This window comes from Carcharodon carcharias, chromosome 20, assembly GCF_017639515.1.
Source record: "Carcharodon carcharias isolate sCarCar2 chromosome 20, sCarCar2.pri, whole genome shotgun sequence".
Taxonomy (NCBI): Eukaryota; Metazoa; Chordata; class Chondrichthyes; order Lamniformes; family Lamnidae; genus Carcharodon; species Carcharodon carcharias.
In genome coordinates, this window is record NC_054486.1 from 45,313,425 (window position 1) to 45,338,582 (window position 25,158).

General features: G+C 41.1%; 1 protein-coding gene across 5 annotated transcripts in view; it reads right to left on the reverse strand.

The window, feature by feature from the left end:
• Window positions 1–497: 497 nt before the first annotated feature.
• Window positions 498–25,158, reverse strand: part of snx6 (sorting nexin 6) — a 54,818-nt gene continuing 30,157 nt past the window's right edge. For all 5 annotated transcript variants that reach the window (XM_041214411.1, XM_041214410.1, XM_041214409.1 and 2 more), the window contains 5 exons: window positions 22,522–22,561; window positions 19,173–19,259; window positions 10,398–10,557; window positions 9,572–9,657; window positions 498–1,123 (listed from right to left, as the gene is read on the reverse strand). In XM_041214411.1, coding sequence (XP_041070345.1) covers window positions 1,070–1,123; window positions 9,572–9,657; window positions 10,398–10,557; window positions 19,173–19,259; window positions 22,522–22,561 — 427 coding nt within the window. In that variant the 3' untranslated portion in view covers window positions 498–1,069. The remainder of the gene's footprint in view (window positions 1,124–9,571; window positions 9,658–10,397; window positions 10,558–19,172; window positions 19,260–22,521; window positions 22,562–25,158) is intronic.

Below are 25,158 nucleotides of genomic sequence, written 5' to 3' on the forward strand. Positions count from 1 at the left end.
TGATGGCATTCTTCCACCACCAATTAAGTACATCACTCTCTTAAAAGGGGCAGTTTAAAATTCACTACACGTTGCTTTATGTTCAGTGATGCACAGAATTACTCAAATATTGCAGCATAACAAAATTATTTATATGTCAGCTACTTTAGCACCTAGAAATCTAGTTTGAAGTTCCTGGTTTGGCAGACATTACTTAGCAGAATGAGTAAGCTTTACTAGTCTTGATTGGGTTATCAAATTCCAGGCCTTATTAGAAAAGCAAAAATGGGATGATGGAAGAACTAGAATTGTACAGTTCAATAAAAATAAAATCACATTTTGATTATACAGACATCCTCCAAAAGCTGCTCTTTCTGTTGGGGCAGAATGCAATCTAACAGGGATCCTGCAGCGGGTGTTTTGTGTTTATCAAACTGCAGCTAAATTATCAGTAGAGAACAACAGGCTTACCCATATAGGCAGCAAATAAGTTAATAAATCAAGGTATGAAAATATTCTCTCATTTACCAGTTTATTTTACAATGGTTAGGAATCATTCTACAAGTTTAAGGCAGTTATACTTATAATTTGATTTAGAAACTAAAATCAATTATAACATAAATCTTAGTTGAAAACTTAAGTGTTATTAATATAAAAATGAAGACTAATTGTCATATTAGGATGTTGGAATAGCACTAAATGTCAAACAATGCATTGTGAGACAATATTGAATACATCTATATGATATTATTTATTATTTCTTAAAAAACATTGTAATTCAGCCTTTGATAATTGTAAAAATGAATAAAGTTGGCAACCAAATATACAATATTCTTGAAGATATTGGCAACTGCTGAAGAAAATATTTTGGTTTCTGGAGAATCAAATACAAATGACGTGCTATGTGGCATCTCAGAATTGGGTTTTCTGCACTGAAGTTTCTCTTTTCTAGTCAGGTGTAGTGCTGTTGTTTCTTTCTGAAATACATGTAACACCCTGGCTGTAAATCTTCTCCATGGAGCCATGAAAGCTTCTCTCCTTTTTAGACTTGGTGTATACAGCCCTTGTCAATGTAACAATCATAAAGCACTTAGTTGTCACCTTTAAGTGCTACAAGGCAGCTCTGCAGCAACTGCAAGTGTCCCTGTGGATAAGAAACAAATTAAATCACTTTGCTAGAATCTTGAGCAAATATAACACATCTAATTTGATGCAATCATACACGGTCGGAATATAAATTTTGCAAATCATGCCAAAGTTAGGCAATACTTTGTGCTATTCACTTATAAATACAGTTTCATGTTTCTTAAAATACTCAATGATATTTAAGGAGATTAGATAACAAAGATCCGAGAGACACAGATGTTTAGGATCAGTATTCAAAATTAAAGGGAGCGGTGGGTGAATTCGCCCTTGAAAGTGCCCAAAAAACCCTGGAAAATTGAATCATGGGGGCAAGCAATGAAAGAAAAGCCACCCCCGTACATGAAACTGAATAATCTGTGAGAAGCTGCTCCTCCAATCACAGTTTCTTTCTCGCGCTTGCTGCTGAAAGGCTCAGCAAATATGGGAAAGAAACAGCCTGTGATTGGAGGAGCAGCTAGCAGTGGGAAGATGAGTGGCAGTGCATCAGCCTGACCTCTGGAGAGGCGATGATCAGAGAGGCTGGGGGAGGAGGTGGGGGGTGAAATAGTGGAAGCGAGGCTGCCGGGGGAAGAGAACAGTTTAAAACATGTCCACAAAGAAATACTCAGCTAACTGGAAGCCAGGGAAACTTGAAGTCGCTGAAGTAATGAATTCCTTACAAATGAATGTGGAGTCTCTAGCTTAAGGATATGTAAATTCAGGAGCTACTGTAGGGGGAAAAAATGCAGCAGATGCTATTATAATGAGCACAGCGTTAATTGGATAATTTAATACCAAGCAGTTTTATTTCATAAGAAAGATTTGCATTTATGGGTTATCACATCTCAAAGGGGTGAATTGCTTGAGGTGCAGTGACTGTGTTAGAGGCAAACATGAACCATTTTACATATACTGAGATCCCAAAAAGTAATGAATGACTTGCATTTTAATAGTACTTTTTAATCACCTTAGGACATCATAGTATTTATTAACTGTAATGTATTCTTTGGAAGTGTAGTCACTGTTGCAATGAGGGAAATGCAATGAAGTAAATGATCAATTAATTTAGGGGAATCTAGGACTAGGGGGCATAATCTAAAAATTAGAAACTATACACAAAGGGTGGTAGAAGTTTGGAACTTTTCCACAAACAGCAACTGCAGCTAGATCAATATCAATGTTAGATCAATTGTTAAGTTTAAATCTGAGACTGAGATCTCAGATACAGTAAAAAAGGTAGTAATGTCTGGTTAAAATCTTCCAACTTTCTGTAAATGTAATGAAAATGCATTAGCTGTCACCTCACCAGTCCAAAACAGATGTGTTTACAGTGATGGCTTTTGTGTGCAGAAGTGTGTCAGGTATTTTGAAACAAAAACTTTTGTTGCCAACTTATGCCTGTTGTCTTGTGCCAATTTAAATACTGTGTCTAGGAAATTAATGCTTTCCTTGTGTGTTGTGGCTTTAAGTTTAATGGAGGGGTGACAATTATTGAGGATATTGGTGAATTCTGCTTCTGTGCGAGTCCAAGTACCTCATGTCAACACAAATAGAGAAGGTAATTTTACTATGTGGCTGCATCACCAAATAAAGGAATTAGTGAGAATTACAAAGTAGCCCCCAAAAATCTCAAGAACCCTCAAAAACTATTTTGACTCCTGTTTAGGATGCGAATACTTAACTTACAAGTGTGATTTAAATTTAAGAATGATGAAAACTATGCAAGAGACCAACTCTTAAACATTTAACCAGCTATGATCCTGTCACCTCGGCATAGAATAAGTGAACACATATATAGGAAATGCATACACACAAATCCCAAAAAAACAAAAACTACTCACTCTTAATCAATCTCAAAAATGTCACTGTGCATAGCACTTATTGCAAAAAAAATCTCATGCAAGAACTGAAGATTTTTCTAATATTGCAATATGCACAGTTCAACTATTGAAGGCAATGCAATTTTTTATTTCTTAAGTAAAGCAGTCTTTGCAACAAAATTGAAACAATATTTTTGTGGGTTATGGCCTGGTTCATTTACCTTCTCCCAGTGTTTTTGATTTGGAAATCTTGGTGCTTTTCTAAAAAAGGCAAGGACCGTTTGGTGCAATGAGCATATAGTACACTATAATCATAACCTGACTAATCACAGTTTACTTCCATTTAGGTTTGCCCGCCTGAAGCATCTACACTCAATTTGTTTCACAGAGATGGATAAAAAGAAGAGGAAGAATAAGGGAGTTTGAATAAATAGAGGCAGGGAACAGATAATTTAAAAAAAAGGTATGTTCAGAAAATTGATGCAAGGTTATAAAATAGCTGTTGCTTTTGCCAGAAACTTAGCAATGTGCTTGAAGCTATTGTTCATAGCTGCAGATGATCAAAGAACTTCTGACGAAGGATAATTGATCTTAAACGTTAACTTTGTTTCTCTCCACAGATCCTGCCTGACTTACTGAGTATTTCCAGCATTTCCGGTTTTTATTTCAGATTTCCTGTATGTGCTCTTTGCTGCTGTCAAAGACAATGTCTTTGGCATCCTCGATATTTCACTGGAGGAAATTTATGCTTATCTGGGACTGGGATATGGGACAAGCAGGCTGACAACACAGAGGCAGTTGAGTGGTCAATCGAAGTTGTGGCGAGGTAGAGCTGGGCATCGACAGTATATGCGAGAACCTGATGCTCTGTCTTCAGATGATGATGCCAAGGAGCAAAGTGGGGGAGTCCAGAACAGATCCTTGGGGGGGATACAGAAGTAACAGTGCAGGAGTGAGAAGAGATGCCACTGCAAGAGATTCTCTGGCTCCAACTAGATAGCTAAGAATTGAACCAGGTAAGGGCAGTTGGCTCAGCTGGGCAACGGAGGAGAGGCATTGTAGAATGAAGGTGCAGCTTTGTCTGAGTGCAACAAGGTTGAGTACTTAACTCTGGGAATTTGATGAGTGAGGAAATTTGATACAGTGAGGGGGGAGGAGCTCTTTGGTCTTTTACAAAAAAAGGAGTGGTTTGAGAGGGAGCCAAAGACACCAAGACCTGAGAAATAGAGCCCAGAGTTGTGAATTAGGTGAGCAGGTAGGTGATTGGCAAAACAAAAACAAAAATACCTGGAAAAGCTCAGCAGGTCTGGCAGCATCGGCAGAGAGGAACACAGATAACATTTCGAATCCGAATGACCCTTCAACAGAACTAAGTAAAAATAGAAGTGAGGTGAAATATAAGCTGGTTTAAGTGGTGGTGGTGGTGGTGGTACAAGTAGCGCTGGATAGAGGGCCAGTGATAGGTGGAGATAACCAAAAGATGTCACAGACAAAAGGACAAAAGAGGTGTTGAAGGTGGTGATATTATCTAAGGAATGTGCTAATTAAGGGTAGAAAGCAGGACAAGCAAGGTATAGATAGCCCGAGGGAGGTGGGGTGGGGTGAAGGAATCAAAAAAGGCTAAAAGGTAGAGATAAAACAATGGATGGAAACACATTTAAAAATAATGGAAGTAGGCGGGAAAAGAAAAATCTATATAAATTATTGTGAAAAAAAGGCGGGGGGGGAATCGGAAAGGGGGTGGGGATGGAGGAGAGAGTTCGTGATCTAAAACTGTTGAACTCAATATTCAGTCCGGAAGGCTGTAAAGTGCCTAGTCGGAAGATGAGGTGCTGTTCCTCCAGTGTGCGTTGAGCTTCACTGGAACAATGCAGCAGGCCAAGGATGGACATGTGGGCATGAGAGCAGGGTGGAGTGTTGAAATGGCAAGCGACAGGGAGGTCTGGGTAATGCTTGCGGACAGACCGAAGGTGTTCTGCGAAGCGGTCACCCAGTCTGCATTTGGTCCCTCCAATGTAGAGGAAACCGCATCGGAAGCAACGAATGTAGTAGACTAAATTGAGGGAAGTGCAAGTGAAATGCTGCTTCACTTGAAAGGAGTGTTGGGCCCTTGGACCATGAGGAGAGGGGAAGTAAAGGGGTAGGTGTTGCACCTTCTGCGGTTGCATGGGAAGGTGCCATGGGAGGGGGTTGAGGTGAAGGGGTGATGGAGGAATGGACCAGGGTGTCCCGGAGGGAACGATCCCTGCGGAATGCCGCTGGGGGGGGGTGTGAAGGGAAGATGTGTTTGGTGGTGGCATCATGCTGGAGTTGGCAGAAAAGGCGGAGGATGATCCTTTGAATGTGGAGACTGGTGGGGTGATAAGTGAGGACGAGGGGGACCCTATCATGTTTCTGGGAGGGAGAGGAAGGTGTGAGGGCAGATGTGCGGGAGATGGGCCAGACACGGTTGAGGGCCCTGTTAACCACCGTGGGTGGAAAACCTTGGTTAAGGAAGGAAGAAAGACATGTCAGAGGAACTGTTTTTGAAAATGGCATCATCAAAACAGATGCAATGGAGGCGAAGGAACTGAGAGAATGGGATGGAGTCCTTACAGGAAGCGGGGTGTGAGGAACTGTAGTCGAGGTAGCTGTGGGAGTCGGTAGGCTTGTATTGGATATTAGTGGACAGTCTATCACCAGAAATTGAGACAGAGAAGTCAAGGAAGGGAAGGGAAGTGTCAGAGATGGACCATGTGAAAATGATGGAAGGGTGGAAATTGGAAGCAAATCTCCTCCATCACCCCCTACACCTCAACCCCCTCCCACTGCACCTTCCCATGCAACCGCAGGTGCAACACCTGCCCCTTTACTTCCCCTCTCCTCACCGTCCAAGGGCTCAAACACTCCTTTCAAGTGAAGCAGCATTTCACTTGCACTTCCCTCAATTTAGTCTACTGCATTCGTTGCTCCCAATGCAGTTTCCTCTACATTGGAGGAAACAAACTCAGACTGGGTGACCGCTTCGCAGAACACCTTCGGTCTGTCCGCAAGCATTACCCAGACCTTCCTGTCGCTTACCATTTCAACACACCACCCTGCTCTCATGCCCACATGCCCGTCCTTGGCCTGCTGTATTGTTCCATTGAAGCTCAACGCAAACTGGAGGAACAGCACCTCATCTTCCAACTAGGCACTTTACAGCCTTCCGGACTGAATATTGAGTTCAACAATTTTAGATCATGAACATTCTCCTCCAGCCCCACCCCCTTTCCGATCCCCCCCCTTTTTCCCAATAATTTATATAGATTTTTCTTTTCCCACCTATTTCCATTATTTTTAAATGTATTTCCATCCATTGTTTTATCTCTATCTTTTAGCTTTTTTCGATTCCTTCACCCCACCCCACCTGGGCTATCTGTACCTTGCTTGTCTTGCTTTGTACCCTTATTCCTTATATTCCTTAGATAATATCACCACCTTCAACGCCTCTTTGTCCTTTTGTCTGTGACATCTTTTGGCTATCTCCACCTATCACTGGCCCTCTATCCAGCTCTACTTGTCCCACACCGCCCCCCAAACCAGCTAATACTTCACCTCACTTCTATTTTTACTTAGTTCTGTTGAAGGATCATTCGGACTCGAAATGTTAACTGTGTTCCTCTCCGCAGATGCTGCCAGACCTGAGTTTTTCCAGGTATTTTTGTTTTTGTTTTGGATTTCCAGCACCTGCAGTTTTTTGCTTTTATCTTAGGTGATTGGCAAGTCAGGTTTCTTTTCTCTAACCTAGGACAGTAGTGGGAGTAGTGGCCAGTAGTGGAGGGAGTGAATGTTTAAGGCTCAATCTTAAACAATCACTAGGGAAAATGTACTGGGAAAACAAATGAGACAAAAGGCTGACAAGCCCCTTGCACCCAATGGCCTGCATCCTGGGTCTTAAAAGAAGTGGCTACAGAGATAATGGATGCAGCGGTTGTAATTAACAAAATTTTTCTAGATTCTGGAAAGGTCCTAGCAGATTGGAAAACCACAAATGTAACAGCTCTATTCAGAAAAGAGAGAGACAGAAAGCAGGCTTATTAGGTTATGATTTGTCAATGAGAAAATGCAAGAATCCATTATTAAGGAGGGAGTCACAGGACATTTAGGAAACCATAATACAATCAGGCAGAGTCAAAAATGGTTTTGTAAAAGGGAAATTGTATTTGACAAATTTATTAGGGTTCTTTGAGGATGTAACAAGTTGGGTGCTAAAGGGGTATCAGCAGATGTAGTGTATTTGGATTTCCAAAGGTATTCAATAAGTTGCCACATAGAAGGTGTTTTGGTGTTGTATTAGCATGGATGGAGGATTGGCTAATTAACAGGAAAATGAGTCGGGATAAATGGATCATTTTCAGGTTGGGAAACTGTAAAGAGTGGAGTGCCACAGGGATCAGTGCTGGGACCTCAATTATGTACAATCTATATATTAATGATTTAGATGAATTGAAACCAATTGTATTACAGCCAAATATGCTGACAATACAATGATAGGTAGGAAAGATGGTTGGGAGGTTAAAAAGAGTCTACAAAGGGATATAAGTAGTTGTTTGATAGCACAGAACTTGAGTATTGCTGAAAAAAGAGACATGTCTAAGCTTTTCGTCTTGCACTCATCAGGACATTCGCAAGAATGCCAATATAAGGGGGAAAACAATTTATACTGTATGTGAATAATGTGCTGATTGGTTGGCAAATGGTGTTGCCATGGAGAATGCATCATTGATGGTGACTAACAATTAACTGCCAAGCGTTGTTTGAAATTTAAACCAGGCAGCTCGACCCTGATTGGTCAAGGCATTGTCCTGAGGAGTGAGTCAGTGAATGGCTGTCACTTATTTTGTTCAGCTGCAACAGGCACAATGTATGTACATGTTCTTTCTGTCTGTGTATTAATATATGTAGCTTCCAGTACACGCAAATACACCACACTGTGAGCCCGACTGACAATTGTCAGCATAATTCTTAGCACATTGAGGATTATTTAGCAAATGTTGTCCAATGTGCTAAGAACGTCTCTTTCTTTCAGCAATCTCAGTACTTAGATAAGTTGTGACTGGGTAAAACTTTGGCAGGTGGAGTATAATGTGGAAAAAATGTGAGGTTTGGCATGAAGAATATAAAAGCAGAATATTTCAATGGAGAGAGATACTGCAGATTGCTGTGGTACAGAGGGATCTGGGTGTCCTGTACATGAATCACAAATAGTATGTAGATACAGGAAGTAATTAGGAAAGCAAATGAAATGTTGGCCTTTATTGCAAGGGGGATGGGAATGTATAAGTAGGGAAATGTGCTAAAACTGTTGGTGAGGCCACAACTAGAATACTGTGTACAATTTTGGTCTCCTTGTTAGGGAGGGATATACTTGCATTGGAAGCAGTTCAGTGAACGGCCACTAGGCTGATTCCTGGGATGATGGCATCATCTTATGTGGAAAGGCTGAACAAGTTAGGCCTATACTCATTGGAGTATAGAAGAATGAAAGGTGATCTTATTGAGGCATAAGATCCTGAGGGGGGGCTTGATAGGTTAGATGCAGCTAGAATGTTTCACCTCGTGGGGGAATCTAGAGCTTGGAAGCACAGTTTAAAAATAAGGGGTCTCCAATTTAAGACTGCGATGAAGAAGAGTTTCTTCTCTCAGAGGGTCATTGGTCTTTGGAATTCTCTTCCCCTGAGACCAGTGGAGGCTGGGTCATTGAATATATTAAAGGGTAAGCTGGACAGATTTTTGATCTGCAAAGGAGTCAATGGTTATGCAGAGGGAGGTGGCAGGCGGAAAAGTAGAATTAAGGCCACAATCAGATCAGCCATGATCTCATTGGATGGTGGAGCAGGCTTGATGGGCTGAATCGCCTATGCCTGTTTCTATTTTTTATGATTTTAGGATGGTGTGGTCAACCACGTGAAAGGCTGCAGACAGGCTGAGAAAAATGAGAAGGGATAGAGCATTATGGTCACAATCACAACGATAGACTAATCAGTGCTGTTTTGGCATGGGAAAATTCTGATTGGAAACAAGTTGAGGAAATATCACATTACATTTTTAAATTGTTGATGCTAGCCTGGTATTACTAGAAGAAATTGCAAAACTGCATATTGTTAGTTTCGTATCAGAAGAGGTGCAAGTTAAGTCTGTTAGTGACATAAACTACAGATTTCTGCTACTGCCTACTTTCTACTTGCAGTAAGCCAGATTTTAATATATAAATGCGGTCAAACAGGTTCATACTCATACAGCGAGCAGATGATACAGAGTAATGAAACAATGCATAGCAAGGGTCTTGTTTCAGCAACATCTTATTTACTCTTAATCCTATTAGGTCAGATGGACAAGATTTTCCAGAAGGGAAAAAAGTATCAGATGGGATATTATCTGCAACACTGTTGAAAAAAGTGGAGTTTGGAAACAAAGACAGAATAATTCAGAGCATAATGGTCAAAGGAACTTGGGACAAATCAATAGTTTTGGGATACTTATGAAAGCCTTCAAAAGGTTATAACGGATGATGAAATTTGGCTCCTGTGCTTCAAATTTAAAAAATGTTAAATATCAATATACATTTAACATAAGCTCTAAACTTAGAAGGATCTTAAATGGATTTAATATTTCAAAAATATTACCTTAGAATGCTTTAGTTCCAATTCTGCCAATTCTACAAGATTTTTTCGAAATGCTGCAACTCTTCGAGTTTTGAAGTCTATAAGCTCTAGGAACAAAGTTTAATCATCAAGGCTACATAATCTCAAGGAAGACAAATACATCTTTAATCACCAAGACAACAAAGGACAGATGCTCAAATACATAATCCATTCCTGATTTAATTAGAAGATTAGTCCAATCACTCCTAAGTAATCTGCAGATACAATCATTATGTCAGTCAATAAAGGCACCATGGGCTGGATTTTACCAGCCCTCTGGGGGCAGTCTAGGGTGTGGGAGAGAGGGAGAAGGCGACATAAAATGGCAAGGGAAGGTGTGAGGTGGGAGTGGCGAGGGGGCACCGCTTGTCATCTTCCTGCTGCCATGCCATTTTAATAGCGTTGGAGCAGGTGCAGGCTGGCCTTCCTGCCCAGAGGCCAAGTGAGCCACGAAAGTGGTCATTTTTTCTGACACTGCTGGCATTTTAGCAGCACCATTTGGGCCCTCGACCACATTGGGAGGCTGCTTAGTGAACCCTGGTGGCCTCCCTTCTGGCTTGGGGCGGGGGCAGAGCGGGAGTGCCTCCTATTCAGGCATTGTAGCCCCTTAGACAGCAATAGACGCTCCCATGGCAAACCACCAAAGGCCTCACCAACCACTCCTTAGCTTCTAGCTTTATGCTGCTCCACTAAATCGATAGCCCAGAGAATGAGATTGAGAACTCTCTCTTCTCAGGAGTAGCCCAACAACGTGAAGATTTTGCTTATAAATGTAATTCTGAAATTTAAATGACAGGAAAACATTTACCTTGTTTTGCTGACTCTGAAAGTTTCTCAAATTTCTGACAACATAACTGCTGATTGGTCTCAGCTTGAAGCACATCTTTATTTTTAGCTCTTGATTTATCCAGCAGTTTGTTTGCATTTTCATAATCCACTAATGACCTTGCTCGTCTATAAAGGAGGTCCTATGTACAAAGTCAGGCAGCATGAATAATTTTATTTAAAATAGTGTATATGAAGTCCATAAAAATTACACAGGATTATACAGATTGAACTTATGCATATAACTCAGTTTTGAATGTCATCACTGTAACTGCTGTTTAATACTATGTGTTAAGTAAAAGTCAAATAAACTGCAAAGTCTGTGGGCCCTAACAATCTTCCGGTAATAGGACTGAAGACTTGTGCTCCAGAACTTGCTTCCAGTACAGCTACAACACTGACATCTACCCAGCAATGTGGAAAATTGTCCAGGTATGTTCTGTGCTAAAAAAGCAGGACAAATCCAACCTGGCCAATTACTACCCTATCAGTCCACTCTCAATCATCAGTAAAGTGAAGGAAAGGGTCAACAATAGTGCTATCAAGTGGCACTTGCTCAGCAAAAGCTTGCTCGCTGTCCAGTTTGGATTCCGCCAGGGCCTCAGCTCCTGATCTCATTTCAGCCTTGGTTCAAACATGGATAAAAGAACTGAACTCCCGATTGAGGTGAGAGTGACTGCCCTTGACACCAAGGAGCTCTAGCAAAACTGGAGTCAATGGGAATCAGCTGGAAAACACTCCACTGGTTGGAGACATACCTAGCATAAAAGGAAGATGATTGCGGTTGTAGTCATCTCAGCTCCAGGACATCACTGCAGGAGTTCCTCAATGTAGTGTCCTCAGCCCAACCATCTCCAGCTGCTTCATCAATGACCTTCCTTCCATCATAAGGTCAGAACTGGGGATGTTCGCTGATGATTGCACAATGTTCAGCACCATTCGCGACTCCTCAGATACTGAAGCAGTCCATGTCCAAATATAGCAAGACCTGGACAATATCCAGACTTGGGCTGACAAGTGGCAAGTAGCATTCGCACCACACAAGTGCGCCAGGCAATGACCATCTCCAACAACAGAGAATCCAACCATCGCCCCTTGATGTTCAATGGCATTACCATCACTGAATCCCCCACTATCAACATCCTTGGGGTTACCATTGACCAGAAACTTAACTTGACTACTTGACTAGCCATATAAATACTGTGTCTACAAGAGCAGGTCAGGGGCTAGGAGTAGCGCGACGAGTAACTCACCTTCTGACTCCCCAAAGCCTGTCCACTATCTACAAGGCACAAGTCAGGAGTGTGATGGAATATTCCCAGCTTGCCTGGATGAGTGCAGCTCCCACAACACTCAGGGAGCTTGACACCATCCAGAACAAAGCAGCCCACTTGATTGGCACCACATTCACAAACATTCACTCCCTCCACCACCGACGCACAGTAGCAGCAGTGTGTACCATCTACAAGATGCACTGCAGGAATTCACCAAGGCTCCTTCAACAGCACCTTCCAAACGCACGACCACTCCCATCTAGAAGAACAAGGGCAGCAGATAGATGGGAACATCATCACCTAGAAGTTCCCCTCCAAGTCACTCACTGACTTGGAAATATATTGCCATTCCTTCACTGTCGCTGGGTCAAAATCCTGCAACTCCCTTCCTAACAGCACTGTGGATGTACCCACCCCACATGGACTGTAGCAGTTCAAGGCGGCAGCTCACCACCACCTTCTCAAGGGCAACTAGGGATGAGCATTAAATGCTGGCCCAGCCAGCGAAGCCCACATCCCGTGAATGAATTAAAAAAAAATTGACACTGCCTCCAACACAATCTCAGGCAGTGCATTCCAGATCTGAACCACTCGCTGTGTGAAAAAATTTTTGCTAATAGCCCCATTGGTTCTACTACCAATTACCTTAAACCTGTGCCCTCCAGTTCTCAATCTTTCTACCAACGTCACCTATCTAATCTATCCAGACCCCTCATAATTTTGAATACTTTTATCAAATCTCCTTTTAACATTCTCTTCTTCAAGGAAAACAGTCCCTACTTCTCGAAACTTCCTATGTAACTGAAGTTCTCAATTGCTGACACTATTCTTACAAATCTTTTCTGCACCCTTTCAAATGCCCTCACTTCCTCCCTAAAGTGCGGTGCCCAGAACTAGACACAATACTCCAGTGTTTTATACAGGTTTAACATAACTTCCTTGCTTTTGTACTCTATGCCCCTGCTGAAGAAGTCCAGGATGCCATATGCTTTATTAAACGCTCTCTCAGCCTGTCCGGCCACCTTCACTGATTCATGCACATATACGCTCAGATCCCTCTGCTCCTGCACCCCCTTTAGAATTATATTCTTGGTTTTATATGGTCTCTCTGCATTCTTCCTACCAAAATGAATCACCTCACATTTCTCTGCACTAAATTTCATCTGTCTTTTTTGAACAAGGGTGCAACATATGATCATTAAAATAGGAGCAGAAGTACGCTATTTGGCTCCTTGAAACTGCTCTCCTATTCAATAAGATCACGGCTAATCCGATTGTAGCCTTAGCTCCACTTTTCTGGCTGCCCTCCATAACCTTTGCTCACCTCTAGAACATTTGCAACTCCACAGTCCTCTGGCACCACCCCTCAGTTTAAGGAAGATTGGAAAATGATGGCCAGTGCCTCTGCAATTTCCAACTCACTTTCTTTAGTATCCTCGGATGCATCTCATCTAATCCTGGTGCCTTATCAACTAAGTACACACAGCCTATCTAATACCACCTCCTTATCAATTTTAAGCCCATCTTGTGTCTAAGCTATTTCCTCTTTCACCAAACCTGGACAGCATCTTCTTCCTTGGTAAACACTGATGCAAAGTATGAATTTAATACTTCAGCCATGCCTCCTGCCTCCATGCGTAAATCCCCTTTTGGTCCCTGATCTGCCCCACTCCTTTTACCATTCTTTTACTATTCACATGCCTATAGAAGACTTTTGGATTCTTTCTATGTTAACTATCAGTCTCCCCTCACACTCACTCTTTGCTTCTCATTTGTTTTTTTTTAATTCCCCTCTGAGCCTTTTGGTTTTCAATTGTATTATCCACCTGGCATCTGTCATAAGCACAATTTTTCTGTTTCATCTTAATCTCTATTTCTTTCATCATCCAGGGAGCTCTGGATTTGTTTGCCCTACATTTCACCTCTGTTACTGCACTTGAGCTCTCTTCTTTAAAGATAGCGCATTGTTGAGTTACAGCTTTGCCTGCTAATCGTTGATTGCAATTTATCTGGGCCAGATCCAATTCATAGCCCATTGAAGTTGGCTTTCCCACAGTTAACTATTCTTACTCTGGATTGCTCCTTGTCCTTTTCCATTGCCAACCTAAAATTTATGACAATGGGCATTGTCACCTAAATGTTCCCCTACTAACACTATTGGCACAAAAGCAAAATACTGCAGCTGCTGGAAATCTGAAAGAAAGAAAAGAAAATGCTGGGAACACTCGCAGGTCAGGTAGCATCAATGGAAAGAGAAACGGAGTTAAATTTTCAGGTTTGAAAGGTTAACTCTCTCTCCACAGATGCTGCCTGACCTACTGAGTATTTCCTGATATCTTGGCCCATCTAGTAACAAACTCAAATAATTTGCTTTCTAACATGTAGCTTTCCTCCAAAACTGCCAAGGCACTCTTTTAGAAATCATTCTGGTATTCATGCAGATTTTTCCTATTTTGGTTCAAAGCATTATAGTACATCTTATCAGTGAGTAGAACATTTTACCAAAAACAAATTTGACAACCTTCCCACTGTTTATGATCCTTGGTGCCTATTTTTGTTTGCCCTTACAATCTTGGCATTGTACTTTTCCTTCCTATAGCAGGAGGCTCTGAGTAGTCTGACTGATGTAATCTTAGGGGATTGACGTGACCCTTGTATGTCTTTGGCTGTGGGCCGCTTCCCTTTTAAGAAAGTAGTGAACGTGAATGCACTTTGTAAGCCACTATATGGAATGCAATTGAGATTACAGAAAACATTCCTTAATCGGGGTGAAGCAGGTGTTGAAATAGGATACATGTGTGTATTCTAAGCAGTTGGGTAATTAAAACGCTGCATGTCTAGTTGGGAGTAAAGCTCACATGCAGGAAAATAAATGAGGTGTAGCACTGCCTTCCACTGGGCTTGAATTATGCCTTTCATGGGCCTCCTTCCCTCAGGGCTAAAATGCCAGGTCCTCCTTACCAGATTAGACAACTAAACCTCAATTTAAGCGTCTTCAGGCACAATGTCACGCCAAATTTGTAGACACAAAATAGGCACCTAGATCTTCTGAAACCAACTTCTAGCTGCACCAGATTTTCTGCTCCCCCGCAAGCAGTCACCATGTATGGGTTCCAGTAATGTCGGGTACCAGCCATTAACATATAATGAAGGTGCACCAAAAGAAAATTGGGGTGTTTGACATTTCACATCACACTGACATTAGGAGCAAGAATCCGCACTGATTTTCCTTTAAAACACATTAAGTGCATTGAAACATGCTGCTAAAGGAATAAAAATACAATTTAACACAATTTGTCAAAGGCCTAATGTAGTACCAATATTCTTTCCTTGGCTGAAAGCAGTTAACATGGCACCAAGCAGATATCTGGGCTAAGGGGTGTAAGGGTGGATTTTAACCTTCCTTGCCCACCAAAACCAAGCAGGCGGGCAATTAAAATGCTCTAGGTTACTTACCAACTGGAAAACCTCCAACATCCTCATGTTCCTCATTTTAATAGACATTAAGACACTATGCCACCTACCCAGAGCTGGCAGATTCCTAAATCATATCTGCTAATTGCAGTCTGATGATGTCAATAAGCCCAACAATGATTCTAACTTCAGCTTTCCCGCCAATTGGAGGCCAGCATTGAGAAGGTTCCGAAAGTTGAAAGATGCCAGCAACTTATACACAATATGGCATCTTTGACACAATGCAATGTCCCAAGGCACTTCACAAGAGCATAATAAAACAAAATATGACACTGAGCAACATAAGGAGATATTATCAGATGGCCAAAAGCTTGGTCAAAGAAGTAGGTTTTAAGGAGTATTCAAAGGAGGAAAGTGAGGTAGGGAGATGAGGGGGTGGAATTATATAACTTGGGGCCAAGGCAACTGAAGGCACGATCCCCAGTGGTGGAATAATTATAATTGGGAATGCACAAGAGGCCAGAATTAGAGGGAAGTAGATTGTAAAGAACATATCTTTTTATTTCTGTTGGACTGTGGATTAAAATTACAATGGGTACTGTTTGAAAGACATGTCTACTGGAACAGAGTAAGGAATATATACAGTGTTGCTGTCCTGGAACAGAGTGTGCCAAGAAAGACAGGATGGTGCTGAGGAGGAGTCTGGTCTAACGGGGAACTGCCTGGCAACATTTAATTGGCTCCTAACCAGGTGACCAGGGCTTGTGTGAGAGCAGTGCAGCAGATAAGCTCCCAGCTGGAAAAGAGAAAAAACCTAAAACCTTTCTCCTGTATGTTAAGATTCCAGTAATTCTACAATAATAGCTAGTTGGTTTTGTTTTTTTCCCTCATGTCTCTATAACCGCGCTCTCTCTGAAAAACCCCTGTCAAGAGGCAAAGGGGAAAAAATCACTGTTAGAGACATTGAAAGGCAAGTGCTCAACCAGTGAACTAAATACTGAAAGTGCTGGAAGATCACTCGTGTCATCCACAAGAATTGAAAGGAGTTTTGAAGACATCGATCAAAATCAACCCATTGAATCTTGTACTCCAGAATTGGTGCTATTGAACTGTTTTATCCCACCCTCAAAACCATATTTTTGTGTGCCTTATATGTGTTTGTGTATAAGGATTTAAGTAGAGTTTCGGTTATAGAGTTAGAAATTAGCATTTCATATTTCTTTCTTTTTCCACTGGTTGAAGACAATTTGTTCAACAAACAGTTATATACTTATTAAGTTTACAAACCTGGTGCTCGTATTCTGTTAACCTAAATTAACCAATTGGTTGTTTGATCAAACTGTTCACATTTGTTGCAGCTCAGGGAGTAGTGGGCCTTGATATTGCAAAGCACTATCCCCAGTGAATTGTGACGAAGTTATCTTGGTGGGTTGTAAGGCTGGAGGAAATTACAGAAATGGGGGGTGGCAAGGACATGGAAGGATTTGAAAACAAGGACGAGAATTTTAATGTCAAGATGTTGCTTGACCGGCAGCCAATGTATGTAGCGAGCACAGAAGTGATAGGAGAATGAGACTTAGTTGCCTGTGTCTTAACATGCACCAAGTTTTGGATGACCTCAAGTTTACAGAGGGTAGAACTGGGAAAGCAACCATGGAATAGTCTAATCTAGAGGCAACAAAGGCATGAATGAGGTTTTTAGCAGATGAGCTGAGACGGGGCACAGTTACGGAAGTAGAAATATGCAGTCTTAGTGATGGCATGAATAGTGATGGAAGCTCATCTCAGGGTCAGATGTAACTCAAAAGCTGCGAATGGACTGTTGCCAGGGAGAGGAATGGAGTCGGTGCTGAGCGAACAGAATTTGGAATGAGGACCAAAAACGATGGCTTCAGTCTTCCAACATTTAATTGGGGGTAAACTTCTGCCTATCCAGTATTGGCTGTCGAATAAGCAATTTGATAATTTAGCAACAGTGGAGGAGTCAAGAGTGGTGGTGGCAAGGTACAGCTGGGTATCATGAGTATACATGTCAAACTTAATGCTGTGCCCTTGAATGATGTCACCAAGGAGCAGCATGTAGATGAGAAATAGGGGGGGCTAAGGGTTGATCCCAGGGGGAATGGCAGGAAGAGGAGCCATTGCAAGTGCTTCTCCAGCCATGATTAGATAGATAAGAATGGAACCACTTGACAGCCTTCCCACCCAGCTGGTGACAGTGGAGAGGCACTGGAGGACAATGGTGCGGTGAACTATGTCAAAGGCTACAGACAGGTAGAGAAGGATGAGGAGGGAAAGTTTACCTTTGTCACAGTGACACTGGATGTCATTTGTGACCTTGATAAGAGCTGTTCGGGTACTGAGGCAGGGATGGAATCCTGATTGGAAGGTTTCAAACATGGAGTACTGGGGAAGATAGGAACAGATTTGGGAGGCAAAAACATGTTCAAGGACATTTGAGTGGAAAGGGAGATTGGAAATGGGACAGTGCTTTGCAAGGACTGTGGGATCAAAGATTATTTCTTTTTGAAGAGAGGGGTGATGATGTCAGACTTAAAGAGGGAAAGAGGGACACAACACCTGAAGAGAGCTCTGTTTAAAATATCACCTAACATGCAGCTCTGGAGGGGACTTTTGATGGTCAGGGGGATTAGGATCGAGGGAACAGAAGATAGGTCTCATCGTCAAGACAAACTCAAAGAGGGTATAACTGAGATAGAAGAAAAACTAGAGAAAATATGCGAGTTCAGTGCTAGAGCAGGAGGGAGCATCAAAGGAAGTTATCCAGTGAGAGGAATGCAGCTAAGGCAGCTATCAGATTATCTCAATCTTAGTGACTAAGAAGTCAACTTGTTGTTGGACATGAGAGTGGAGGGATAGAGTAGAGGGGTTTAAGAAGATGGTTTGCAATAGAGAAAAGAAGCCAGGTGGTTATCTTTGCATTCCAGGGTTATCCTGGGGAATGGCCAAGGTGAGAGGTTGTAACAGCTTTCTTGGGACTAGGACCTCAGAGATGAGGGTGCGACTGAGTAAATCAGTAACTTAAGAAACGTTGCAGCAAATGGCAGACCAAAGGCTGGATAGTTGGGATTTTGAAAGTGCAGTTGTAAGTGAATTGAGGATAGTAGTTTTCCAGGTATGGATACAGGAGAGGGTAGGATTAGGGCGTGGAAGGGATATGTGGCTGGTGAGTGATATAAGGAAGTGATCAGAGACGGCTTCATCTGTAATTGATATGATGGGGCCAGCAAGACCAGGTGAGATGGCAAGGTCAAGAGGGGGTTGTGAATAGGACTTTACAGCCTCCAGATAACTTTATTTGTTTTTCTTTGTGAGGCCGGAATGGTGCCACATTCCAGAAACCAACAATTGCTTCCTACCTATTCCAAGCAGGAAATGGACCAATGGCACCTTAAAGATGCTTTGTGGTTAAAGTCATTGTGGCCTCATACTACTGTGGGTGTTCAGGATGTTAATGTTAAATTTGGGTTGCAATGAAATGCATGCTTTAAATTGGTAAAAAAGCACAGCTGTCCCCAGTTGGGGAACGATTAGGGAATCATTGTAAGAGTACATAAACAGTGTATATACTCAGTGTCTGGGCTTGGCCTAAATAGCCAAGTGGTTATGGTTACGGTACTGGGTTTGTAACCCCAAGATCAAGAGTTCAAATCTCACAATGGCAAACGATGAAACAATGTAACTTCATCTGAAATGACAGATGGAAATGTGCTTGTACTCGAAAGAGTTACTCAGTGTCTGGAAGGAACTAGAGTCAGTGACTTTGCTTTGCTGTCTTGGAAATAAACCTGCTTTAAGGTACAGGCTAGCTTCAGACTCATTCTTCCTCAACATACAATTATTAGAATTAACACAGAAAACTAACTAAAATGGTTTCCCACCAAATCCCCACTGGCAGTTAAAATTAGTCTTTCTCCCTTTGAATCTGTGATCATCCTGGTCTGTGCCATTCACTGGTTAAACCCAAAAAAATTAAGGAAACAGCCAAAAAATATCAGAAAATACCAAATTTTATAAAAAAAACAGTAACTGGTTAAAAAATAATTTACCTTACCAGCTTGCGATTCCCTTAAGTAATACCTCAAAAGATCAGAAAGTTTCAGGTCTTCATCTGCCGACACTCGTGCCTCTATTTTCTGGAAATGAAATGCAAGAAATCAAAAAGAAAATGTTAGCAACCTCTGCATGTTGGGTCAGAGAAGCTTGAACCAAACCATCTATTATCAAAATCACTAGCCTATATTTTTCAAAAAATGTTATATAATATAATAGTTTATCTAAACTGAATGCTTAAAACAGGTTCATGCATACCTGCCAAATAGGTAATTGTAGCTAATCTTTTGTACCCATTTCTAATAAATGGGTAACTACACAAATGCTTACCTTGACTTTTTGGATATAGTTAATTTATAAATATCCTGAAACCTCCTGCAGTAAAATACTAAGTTTTCAAATATTGTATGTTTTCAAAGAAACACAAAAAACACACTTTTCAATTCACTGCATTCTTCACAATGGAAAAAGAGATATCTGGTTATAATTTTAGCACAGAATGTTACTTATTTGAAGCATCAAGCAGAACATGATTACATAATAAATTATTCCTTATAACAGCCAAGGTAAAAAAAAGCAAAAATGGCAAAGCAGCAAATGTAACTGCAAATAAATGTAATTGATTTTTTTAACCAATATGCTAGTTTAAGTTAGAGATGATATAAAGGGGAAATTATAGTATAGAAGGAGACTATCACACCTATCTCCTTCAATTGTATTTTCCTCCAACTTTCCCCTTATATGTATCAATCAGTCAACCATGTTCAGACAATTACTCCTACGAGTTTGTAGCCAAGACTCATGAATGCAGAAACTTCACTATAAACCATACTGAAATAAATTTAATGACCGATCACAGCCTAATATCACAAGCAGTTTATGTCCACACATTGAACACTGGTAGTTTGTAGGTTAACATCTATAAATTCCCAATAAAGTAAGGTCCCAGAGCTAGCAGGAAGTCAAAGGGAAGATTGCCCAGCTCTGCACTCACAATGCACACTAGAGCCACATGCTGGGAAATTGTCCATTAAAACAGGCCTGTCTAGAAAATTTATTCTTTACTTTGGTGTCGCTACCTACTCTTCTGGCACCTTCTCCTTCTTTGAACACCTCAATCTGCTCAACTTCTTTAAAATGCTCATTGACTTTCAAAGTTTTTCACCAAGCTATCCTTCTTTGTTTCCCCCCCCTCAGCCTATGCAATGAGTAATTATTTCTCGTCACTAATTTCAACCTCCTTCTCAACTCTCGCTCCTGCAAATTAACACACACTCTTATTCCCCTAAACTACTTCCTCTAGATAACTCCTAACCAAATCCACTGTCACACCCTAGATCTTGTTCTCTGTGCTTCCATGGTCTGATTATCAATAAGGCCATCTTCAACCACTTTCTATAACCACGTCATCCACCAAACACGTCGGCCCACCCGCTGGAGCAAAACTCCCAAATTATTTACAATTGTACTTTTGAACTCCCAATTGCTTAACTTCTGGCATTTGATTTACTGCAATACTTCTGCAGCCATCAATTTGCTCTTCTACTACTTCACCTCTACCTTTGATGCCCTTGTCTCTATAAAAACTTTGCTTTCCTGATCTGGGTCATTCCCACTGCTAAGGGATCATCATCACTCCCTCAAGTTCAAGGGGTACAGACTTCAACATATCTAGCGCACAACTAGTTTAGCTGTCCAACACCAGATTTGGTTGGAGCACATCATGAGCTATTGGGCCTCACTTTCCACCAGCAAAATCACCCATGACTCCAGGATCATTTAGCAGCGTAAAGACAACATTCATAATTTTTATACTGCCATCTATCTCCTTAAACTTCTCTTCTCCCCCTCCACTCTCACCTTTCAACAAACATAAGTGGTTCAAGAATAGCTGTCACTCTGCTCCTTCCCCTCTTCCCACCAAGCCAAATCATGCCCAGCTTCCTCCCTGTCCTAGCTCTACACTTTCACATTTTCTCTCCTATCGCCCCAAGTGCATTCGCCGAGCTCATCTTGTTCCACCTACTTCCCTCGATTCCTTTCCTACAAAAACTGTTGACCATCCAACTTCATTCCCTGGTCCCTATGCTAGGTGACATTGTAAATGATTCCCTCAATTCTGAGTTTGTTCCCCTCCCTTTCAAAGGTACCCCTCTTAAGAACCCTCTTGAAAACACCACCCCTCGATCAACTGATCTTCCAAACCTTCATCCAATGATGAATTATCCCTCCTCGCTGCAGCTGTTGACACCATCCTCCTCCAAGACTGTCCTCTGTTGCATCAACTCAGTGGGGCTTACCTCATTTGATACATTCTTACTTATTGAATCATAGCCAGGACATCTCAAGCAATACATCAGTATTCCCATAAAGGTCTACCCTAGACACTGACTCCTCGTCCTCATCTGCATGCTACTTCTTGACATTGCCATTCAAAGACATGGGTTTAGCCTTTACATAAACACTGATGACAGTTCTATCTCCTCCCCCACCTTTCCCAACTCCAAAGTCTATGCTGTCAAACTGTCCGACATCTAATTACAGACAAACTGTAATTATTTTCCAATTAAACATTGGAAGGCCAGAGCCATCACCTTCATCCCTGACCACAAACTAATTCCATCTGTTTCTCCAGCCATTTTTGTCGGGCTGACCTGGGCTATTTTGCAAACTCAGCATCCCATATGATCTAGAGCTTAGGGTCTGACCCCATATCCTTCCCTACTCTCATCCTTGTAACTTTGCTGACCTCCTCCATGATGGGAGCTCACCCTTCAACTATTGCCCTTTCACCTCCAATCAATCAATCAATTACTCCTAGTTAGCGTCCCTCCCTTCATGCTCCTAAACTTCAGCTCATCCAAACCCTGCTGCTCTTAGCCTCATTCACCCATCACCCCTGATCTCACTAACCTACTTTGGCTCACAATCACCCACACATTTAAAATTTTAATCCTTATGTTTCAATCCCTTCATGGCCTTGCCCACCCCTAGCTCTATTAACTTCGACCAGCCCCAACAACACCCTAACCTCCCGCAAACTCTTCATTCTTCCGACTCTGGCTTTTGCACATCCTCCTTTCCCCTCATCTCACCACTGATAGCCATGTCTTCAGCTAACCTGGCCCCACACGCTGGAGTTCCCTCCCTGAATCCCTCTTCCTCCATGTTTCCTCCTCAAAAACCCATTTCCTTCATACAAGCTTTTGGTCACCCTTTAAATGCTGAATAAGGTGGTAATAGTCCTATGGCTTATGAACAAAGACCTATGAAGGAAAGTTCAGCTAAGTTTCAAAATTTGGGAAGTTAGTCAAACTAGATGCATGCAAGTCAAAATTGACATACCCTTGTTTTTTCAAATAACTCTGATATCTTCAAGAAAAATCTGAAACAAAATTATGAACATATTACTAAACTGTAAAGTCTTTTTCCAAAAATAATATGGTAATTAATGAGAAAAGCAAATTTATTAAATTGATCATTCAAACAAATGTACTTTATAAGTTACCATTCAAAACTAAGGAAAATCGTGTGGTTCATAGGGTCAAACCATTATCTCAACACTTTCTGGCCTTGGGTTTGAACGATGAGTCTGCTCTTAATCTAGGAGCCCTAAGTGAAATAATTTTGGCTAGTCTTAATCCAATGGATAAAAATTCATACCACAATATTGTTCGTAACATGGCCATTGTCGGAAGCAGGAATGTTACACAGTGCAGTAGGGATGCTTCAGAGTTTGAACCATTGCTTAATGCTGGACAGAGTAGGAAATTCTGTATTGAACTGATTCAGAAGTGTGATACAGACATGGGTAAAAGTGGAAAGAATATTCCATTGCTCTGTCACCGGATGGAAGAGCAGTTTAACTCAAAAGCATCACATTCAAAATTAGTAAATACAGCATAGTACATTTTAGTGCAAACAAATAAACTTGATAAAAAAACATCATAGACTTATTTTTGGAAATGTTAATCTGTGATTGGCTATATATGCAACAGAAAATATATTAATTGCATTTACTAAATAAAGTCCTGTTTATTCATCTAGCTTTCAATTGGGACCATCATCGCAACAAAAAAGGTTGTCTGTCTCAATGACTGGTTACACTTAACAATTTTGTCTGGATATACCACAAAACAAAATTGCATCATACTTGCTAAAACCCATTTTAATTCTCTCTAAATCTTCACTATCACTTGTTTCTGTGGTACTATGGATGCATTGAAAAAACGAAGGTCTCTATTGGTGCTTTTGATGTATACTTCAACAATAAATGCAGACATGAAAGAATAAACTTTTCAGTTTACACTCCTGTGACTCATGTAGCAGTATTGATCTGCAATGATGGCTTTGCAATGGCTCTCTTGGGGGGAAGATTCCTTCTGTGCATTATGTAATAAACTTGGCCTCTATAATTTATGACTATGATTTAATTACACATATGCACAGAGGAAATCTTCCCCTTTAGCTTGTAATTGCTTAGTTCAACTGACTGAGGCTATAATTATTATAACAGAAAACGTGTAATTAAATCTCCAGGTTCTGGAGGCCACTACAACCCAATTGAGCTTAACTGAGTGGCCTGTTCCTAACTTATATATCCATATGTAACCTCTAATATGAATGCTGAATGTGCATGTCTGTACTGTAACTGATGAAAATATAGATTGCAAAACAAAGATAACAAAATATCAAAGTCAATGTCTAGTTTGTGCAAGCGCAAAGTCACACAATTTGTTTTGTCTCCCTGTTCTATGTCAAATGTTTAACATTATTAATTGTTACTATGAATTACAAAACTTTTCAGCAGTCTTAAGGGTCAGGAAACTACCTGCAAGCTAATCAGAAAAACATGAATTATACAAAACCCGACATAAATAAACAACATAATAAAAGCTGGATTTTTTTTCTTTAGTTCAGCAGTTCACGTTCTGGAACAGTGGAAAACTCCACAACATGAAGCATACATTATAGACATTTGAACTCCAATTGACACAATAGTATCGAAAATGGCGCAAAATAACTAAAACATTGAATTCATTGTGTCTGTAACCTGGATAACGTTTTATAGAATGAGAAGACAATATTTCTTCAGGATAAATAACCAAGAAAGATGATTAATCCATCATTTAAATCATAATGGCCTGAATTTTCCTGTTGGCAATTTGGGGGCGGGACCGACAGGAAAATGACGCGGGATGATGTCGGGAGGAACCCTCGATGTCATCCCAGTCCCTTTAAATTTTTAAGAAGGTGGGCAGACAGCAAAATCAGCTGTCCACCCACCGACTGTCAATGGCCAATTAAGGCCATTGACAGGCTAATTAAGATAATTAAAGACCTGCCCGTCCAGCCTTAAGGCCGGCGGGCAGGCCAGGAGCCCGAGCGGGCTTCTATAAAGCATGAAATCTCATCCACTGGAGGGATGAGATTTCATGTCCGTTTTTAAAAAGTTTAATAAAGTTTATGTCATTTTTATTAACATGTCCCATCTCGTGTGACATTATCACGAGGGGGACATGTTAATAAATTTTTAATTTTTCTATTTTCTTACCTGTCAGTATTCTTCTTGAGACAGGACTTTCTTGATAGATGGGGAATCCCAGCACCCCCCTTGCACAGGAAGCGTTATGTGCTTCCTGTCGGGCAGGCCACTGGGTGGGCCTTAATTGGCCAGCTCACTCAAAATGGCGGCAGGCCCCATTTCGGTGGCGGGGATCGGCTGTCCGCCCGTCACCGAACCAGTGGGACCCACCCGCCATCCAAGGGCAAAATTCTGCCCAATGTTTAATATTCTACAATAATACAAGAAAAATTACATGCTTCACATTTTTATTTGAATGTGGATAAATTCACTTTAGCATACAATAAATGGTTCTATATTAAGAATGCTGAAGTGGCATTAAAAAAAAGTACAATTGCAATACTGATGCAAAGCCTAGTCTAACTATGTTAAAAGTCAGAGGACAATTAGTCCTTTGA